The sequence below is a fragment of the Kryptolebias marmoratus genome, linkage group LG3 (assembly GCF_001649575.2).
Source record: "Kryptolebias marmoratus isolate JLee-2015 linkage group LG3, ASM164957v2, whole genome shotgun sequence".
NCBI lineage: Eukaryota > Metazoa > Chordata > Actinopteri > Cyprinodontiformes > Rivulidae > Kryptolebias > Kryptolebias marmoratus.
The window spans coordinates 23469473-23477161 of NC_051432.1; the positions used below are offsets into that span (position 1 = coordinate 23469473).

The 7689-nt window shown below is 39.0% G+C and overlaps 1 protein-coding gene across 1 annotated transcript; it reads right to left on the bottom strand.

Annotated features, from left to right (window-relative positions):
• Positions 1-200: 200 nt before the first annotated feature.
• pycr1b (pyrroline-5-carboxylate reductase 1b) lies at positions 201-7254 on the bottom strand. The gene is made up of 9 exons (XM_017416855.3): positions 7091-7254; positions 6500-6593; positions 5198-5268; positions 4852-5031; positions 4575-4682; positions 4295-4408; positions 2518-2610; positions 1618-1781; positions 201-1075 (listed from the first exon to the last, which is right to left on the bottom strand). Exons 2-9 carry the CDS (start codon positions 6564-6566, stop codon positions 901-903), a joined length of 972 nt encoding a protein of 323 aa, XP_017272344.1. The 5' UTR covers positions 6567-6593; positions 7091-7254; the 3' UTR covers positions 201-900.
• Between the last annotated feature and the right edge of the window lie 435 nt (positions 7255-7689).

Sequence of the window (7689 nt, forward strand, 5' to 3'; positions counted from 1 at the left end):
TAATGCTAAAGTTTTTGTAAAATGTGTGCAGTAGCTCATCATCATTGTCAATTTTATTTATATAGCGCTTTAACACCAGCCACAGCTGAAACAATCATGAGATATTTTGATATTTTAGTGTTTTTATGAGTTTATCTATTGTCCTGCTTTGGTTTTCAGAGGTGGAGAGATTTGGACACAGGCAAAAGAAAAGAAACAAAGAAAAATTAGCTTATTTTTTAATTAATGTCACAATTTAATGGCTGACATGTAAGGTCAAACACTACATCACAAGCAGGACGGACTGATGGCTCACAGCTTCTGCTTCAATGTTCAGATTATTTGAGTTTTATTGGAGCACTTTCAGGTAACCACGTCACATTCATTGCTGAGAACATAAAAACTTTGGCTTTTCTGACCAACAAAAATGTAAATTAAAGCTTGAAATGTTCTCAAAGACAAAAACATGTTTGTTCAAAATGTTTTTTAACGGAATAACAAACAAAAATAATACTTAAAAAAAAAAATAGAGATGGGGTACGTGATGATTGAGTGGAGCCTCTGCCCTTTAAAGACAACCATTAGGAGGCGTGCATTTACAGCTTGATATCCCATCAGCCATCTGCTGCCTGCTGCGCACCAGAACCCCATGATGGCCCACTGGGTCGTTACCGTTTAACAGCCCTGATGTTTCTGGATTTGTGTTCCATGTAGACAGTATTCCTGTAACCGTGAACAGTCCGTGTGCTCGTGTGTAACGTGGTAAAAAGCACCACCAGGTTTGTTTTTTATTCATAAATTAATTTAGATGAAACCTGGACGCAGTCCTGAGTTTGTAGTTTTATTTTATAGTTGATCAGCTGTTTGGAGACGTGTGCACCTGAACCTGGGACATGTTTGTCTGTGTGGCTCGTTTTGTTCTCAGTTCTTTTTCAGCCCAGACCTGTTATTGTTGAACAGGCTGAGTCCCGATTTGCCATTCGAGTTCCCGACGCCACTGACTGAGACTCCGGGCTGCTGCAGCACTTTGTCCAGCGTGGTTTTCTTAATGGCTGCAGGGGAGATGCGCTCCTGGTCCGCCAGAAACTGCAGCTCTCTGTGAAGTGAGGACACGCCACAACGTCAGGCGAACGCCACAACGTCGGGAAAACCACCAAAAACCTGACTGTAGCCAAACGGTAGGTAAAAGCTAAAAGGTAATAAAATTGTAGCTTAAAGCTTAAAGTAGCAAAAGCATAACTAAAAAGGATAAATAAATAAAATAAAGCAGAGGAAGACTAAAACAGAGCAAATATCTTGACTTAAACTTCAGAGTTTTTGAAGGATTGTTATTATTTTTAAATGGGGGAAATTTTTCAAAATAAAGTTAAATAATTAAAAAAAGGCTAATTTTAAAAGTCACAACACAATTACCAACTTAGCTGACTATTTTGATTAATAAATCATTTGCCATTTTTACACTTTTTTTAATTTTGGCTAACTTCTTTAAAGTGCAGAAACTGAAAACCTGACTTCACTTTTTAATCAACATTTCATTAATAAAATCAGGAATAAAATTCATTTTATGAGCTCAAAGTGACAACAAACATCGGGGGAAGACATAATTTGATTTGGATTTGTAATGTGAATCTTTCTCACCTTGTCCTGATGCAGGAAGCCTCCACGGCGTTGATCAGGAGGCTCCGGAAGCCGCCGCTCTCCAGGAAGTGCAGGGCGTGGATGGTGGCGCCCCCTGGTGAGCACACGTTATCCTTCAGCTGCCCCGGGTGCTGCTCTGAGTCCAGCAGCATCTTTGCTGCTCCCTGAGGGAAAAACAACATTTATTACATGTTGTAACTCAGAAAAACAACCTTTTTTATCGGTTCCATGAGGTAAGTTCTCTACGAAACATCACTGAGGTTAATCGTTTTCATTCTTGTTCTGATGCTGCCATGTGATTAACAAACAAAATCCTATAGAGGATTTTCCTCAAATGTCAGATATTTTATCAAAAGTGTGCCGTTGTACAATGAACTAATATGACAACATCTCTGGTGCGTTTCACCACAGACAAGAGGACAAACAAGAAAAATTCTGTACTACATCTACAGGATTATCTTTAAAGTCTTTTGTAGAGGAAAATTAAAATAAAACATCACAAAACAGAGCCTGAAACAGCTGCCACTACAGCAAAAAAAATGTTTTAAAATTATTCAGCTTCAAAATTCTCTTAATTACCGAAGAGACTACACCACTACTTTCACCGACAAACAAAAAAATCTGTTTCTGATAAAAATAAAATAAAAATCCCTTGATGGAGAAACATAAAAACAGCTGAGTTTCACCTCTCTTCCTTTTTTGCAAACCACAGAATTAAAGTCGTCCTTTATTAGACTTTGTGGGACTGAATTTTCTGAAAGCAGCAGCAGCAGCCAACTCCTGATGATTTTTTCTGCTCTCCAACTTTCAGAGCAGCGGATTAAGGAGGTCGACTACTGAAAATAAGTACAACACACGACCCAAAGACATCAGCTAACCAAAAATACACCGACTACTCACCAGCAGGGCCTGAGCTCCAAGTCTGACAGCGAGTCTCCTGGGCAGACCCATTTTCACTCCTCCATCTGCGAGAGCGTCCAGAGCCGTGAACGCCTGTCCAGAAACACAAACGCACGTCGGCACTCAGCTAAAAGCAGGACGAGCTGAGGTTTGGAAACACAAACACTGTAATACGAGTTATTACCACAGCTGGGTTCCCTCGTGTTTTAAACAGAGACTTTAATTAAAAAAAAGAAAACTCTGTTCACCTTTTCTTCTTTCCATTTCTAAACTTCCTTCAGGGTAAAAACATGATGAGCAACATTTTAATAATTTCTTTTCCCTTAGGTAGAATGATTATGCAGCTTACACCTTAAACACAAAAAATAATAATCTGACAGTTATCATATATTTAAGATTTTTTCCTTTTAAAACTTTCCTCTATGCAGTTTTTGTTTCTTTGTCTGTGTTTTCAGCTGCATAAACTTGGATGTTTTTCTGTAAAATAGCAGCTTTCCTCTCAGCTCATAGTGACTCAGGTGTTCCTGGTCTGTCTCCGACCTTCATCTTAAGCTGAATTTATACTCTAAGTTAAGAAATCTGCCCTCTCTGACGCAGTTGGGAGACGTTCTTCTTCACAAGGACATGTTATACTCCGGGAGAAACCCAAGCGCCGACCTCCAGGAAGCCACTCCCCTCCGCAGCGCGCCATTGAGGGCTGCTGAGACACACAGCGGCCGCATGGCGTTTGACTCGATGTTGTTGCATCACAATGACAGAAGTTTTTTAGATGATGAAGGAAGAGGAGAACATCTAATTTCAGGACCGTCGACTCCCGCTGTCTGTTCAGCAGCATCCACACATGGCGTGCCGGCCTCTGCCTGGGAGAGGGCAGCGGTCACACTGGTTCCTGAGCAGCTCATGGAACAACGTGGCTGCATTAACCAACCCCACTTCACATTTCTGGACAATTACTCAATAGATGATGCAAACTTTGCTTTGCCCAGACATTGTGTCGACAGCAGGCTCTCCGAGCTCCTCGATCAGCAGCGTCCAATCCTGGTCCTCGAGGGCCGCTATCCTGCATGTTTTAGATGTTTCTCTGTTTTGACAGGCAGAACTTGGAGACCTACTGAAGAGCAGAGAAACAACTAAAACATGCAGGATAGTTTCCCTCCAGGACAAGTATTGGACACCACTGACCTAGAGGAACAAAATGATGTAATTTTGATCTAAAAATGGCACCAGAGAGAACAGATTGCTTCACTTCTTGTGGAGTTTAAATCCACCTCAAGTCATTCTTGACCATCGAAGCAATTTCCTTTAAAATAGGGTTTGTGTTTTCTTTAACACCTTTGAAAAGAGACTGAAAAACAACAACTCGTTCCTGCAGCATGAATTATAAAAGGAGAGGCTGCAGGAAGCATCAGACGTGATGGAGAAGGACCTTTAAGAACGATGTAAAGTTTCTTAACATCTCTCACCCAACGAATAATTAAATGCAACCTTTATTCTAAAATATTAGATCCTTTTTTAAAATAATTAAGAAGTCTCAGTCACTTTTAGTGTGCAAAGAGTTTAAAAGAATGCATTATTTACAGGTTGTACGATGGGTTAAAAGCTACATTTGCCAAATTTTAAAAACAATGTAGCATCCAGGAGCTCTGTGACAGACTCCAATCAGTCTACATAATATTTTGTTCATTCCAGGCCTTGATGTGATGATAAAAGCCTGGATCCCCCACATCTCTCACACACACAGACACCATTATAGAGGAAAACAAAAGCTGCAACTCACATAGGCAGGTCCGCTGCCACTCAGTCCGGTGACAGCATCAATTAGGTCCTCCTCCACCTCCGTGCAGAAACCAACACTGGCCATCAGCTGCTCCAGCAGCTTACCATCTTCCACCTAAAATAACCACAAAAATCTGACTTAAAATCTATTTAAAAAGCAGAATTTTCCTGTTCATTTTAACTGAACTTGTCTTATAGCTTATCGTTTTATCCAAACACCAATGCCTCTTTTCTATTTTGGACATTCTACACATTTTTGTTGTTTCCAGGTGACTCCTCACCTCTGCATGTGTCCCCGTGGCGTACACTGTGGCTCCTTCTCGCACCACCACCGGAGTATTTGTCATACACCGCATGACTCTAGGAGCTGAGCGGTGCTGAAGCAGCTTCTGCACAGTTACAAAGGAGGAGTTAAAGAGCAACGGTTTTCTTTTTACATGTAAAAACTCTCACAACAACGACAGCAATAAAGCCTTGAACACTACTGTCACCAAACCAAACGGCTGTAAAGTATAGTGTGGACAGATTGACGTGTGAGTGTCTCAGAGTGACGTTTACCTTCTCTATAGAGCTGATGGTAACACCTGCAGCACAAGAGACGATGAGATGACGGTCCTCAATGTCTGGACCGATCTCATCCAGAACGAAGGGGATAATGTGGGGCTTCACAGCCAGAAAGAGCACATCACTCTTACTGACAGCCTCTTTGTTGCTAGTTGTCAAGTTCACCCCCATTTTCTACAAGAAAAGAAGAAATCTGTGACGTTAGTGGTACAGAAAGTATTTTTTTTTTTTTTTTTTTTTTTTTACAGCAGTAAGCATTCATTATCAACCTCTGAACAAGTTCATCCTTTCATAAACGCTCTTGTTCGGTTAAAAAACAACTAATAACAAAAGCGCTCACCCTCAGCCCCGACACTGTGGGCAGGTCGGTGTCTGGAGAGCTGGCTGTGATCCTGTGTGCTGCAATAACACCTGGAGAAAAAGGCAGGAAGAAGCGACACCTAAATGTGTGAAATGGGATTTAAAACAATAAGACTAAGAGGAAACAGGAAGAGGAAGGCGAGACAACAACAGCTAATAAATAAGTTAAAGACACAAACACATCCTCACTCTGCTGGTGGTAGCTGTCAGTGATTAATCTGATTTATGTTTGTCACAACAGGGTGGGGTTCACTGTTTTTTTAATGCTTTATATACCCTTAGAGGCCATATGAAGCACAACTGTGAACAATAAACTAGTGATATTAAACATATGTTACTTAAATTTATGATGTTGGTTCAGTGAATCCATTTAAAACCAAAATTGGGCATCAAATCCCAAAGCTCTGAAGATAAAACATAATGAAACTAAATTTTATTACTCTAAAAAGAAGAAACAACTGATTGCAGGAACTAGCCTTAAAAGCCTTCATTTCAATTAAGAAGAGAAAAAAAATTATATTCAGCTGGACAAGTTCAATCTTTGCAACAAATATATACCTAAAACAGATGAAAACAGGCAGAAATTTAGTTTAATTTGGCTTTGAATTAGGATATTATTCTGATCTGTTTAACTGAGAACATTCAGCTTATTTTGTAAAAATGTTTCCCAACAGGAAATCTTTCTTTGGTAATATGACTTGTTAACAAAAAACTATTTTAAGTGTCTGTGCTTTAAGTTAAACAGTTGATCAAGTTTTTAGACTCATTTATTCAGTCTGGCTTTTAGTTTTTTTATTTTATTTATTCATTGATGAAACAATACTTTTGTTTTAATTATCCATTTATTTAATTTTCTCTTATGTCTTGGTTTTGCTAATTCACGTTTTGTTGATTGGTGCTTTTTATATTTTTAATACTTTCCTCTGTTTTTTTCCTCATTAATGACATTTCCTCCGTTCCTTCAGGTCGTCACTGTTTAATCCTTTCACGGCTAAATGCTGTTTTAAATGAACTTGCATGTGAGACTTGTTGTTTGTTTTATTTGTATCTGCTGTGAAAGACTTTGTGTTTCACTCTGTATTAAAAGGTGCTTTATAAATACATTTTGACCTGCAGGAAAGTGAATGCAACAAGGATAATGTCTGCAAAAAAGAAAGGCAATCACAGCTTTGTTTTAAATCTTAAATCTTGTACATATATGAAAGAAAGCTGCACATGCAGAGTTTAAAACCACAATTCAGGAGAAGTAAATAACTGAACATAATGTATATTTATTTCTCACCTGCAGCAGTGAACCCTTTAACCAGGGCATGAGCCAGCTGGCCTGCTCCAATTAACCCAACACTCATCCTGAGAGATGACGTGGCGTTTCTGACCTGTTAAAAACAAACAAATAAACAAACAAACAAACAAAACAAACAGAAGGCTGCTGCAGACTGCTATTCATGACCGTTAACAAAAAAAAAACGAAAAACATATTACATCTAATATACAGTTAACATTTAAAGACACAAACCTACTGTAAAATTATGATGTAGTGGTTCAAAAATATGAAGCTGACACAAATATTTACAGGTAAACATCTCCTCAGTAATAAATGACATTTCCAACTACTATTTTTGGTGTAAACAAACACCTGAATGTGAGCTCAGCTGGACACGTTTGACCCTAGCTTAAAATGAACATTTTTAACTTTTTACAGCCTTGGAAGACGATTCAAATTTATTCGTTTCACAATTTAATCTCCGCCAGAGAAGCTAGCTGCTGCTAATTTCAGGATACATTTTAGCACCACTCACTAGCTGCGAACCGGTAGCTGCTTTGCTAGCTCGGTTTAAACAAATAAATACGAGTTCGGTAAATAAATACAAACCAAGATGCCTTATCCTTTAATGTTTCAGCTGAAGTTTCTGGGCTGGCAGAAAGTTGCCGACGTGACCGTTATCCCCTGAGGTACAAAAAAAATCATATATTCACTCTTCTTGTGTCAACGTGGCTTCTCCTTTTCTTTAGCTCAACCCCCATGCGCTTCTTAGTGATAATAGACACAGCTCCCGGCCAATCACAAATAATTCCTCTGAGACACTGACCAATCAGAAACTAGATTGTGGAAATAAAGGCGGGGCTTGCTGTTCGCCACGCCCCAGTTGCGTCATGCTTCTTGTTTTATCGTGATGAGAGGATGGAGAGGAAGATGTGGCTCAATTTGAAGAACAAAGATGGAAAATGGGTCGTGTTTTTAATGAACTGAGTCCTGAGCAGTACCGACCTCAGGTTTGACTAGTTTAACACTATTTCTCCACTTTTACTGTGTGAACCCACAGGGGAGACATGTTAGTATTTTATTGTTTCCTTTAAAAGCACTAGAAACTGAAGCAATGAGATAACATAAACAATATGAGTATTTTTCTATTTTTATAAATGAGAATGAAATAAATATTAGTACGTAAAAATACTAAAAATGAAATTGAT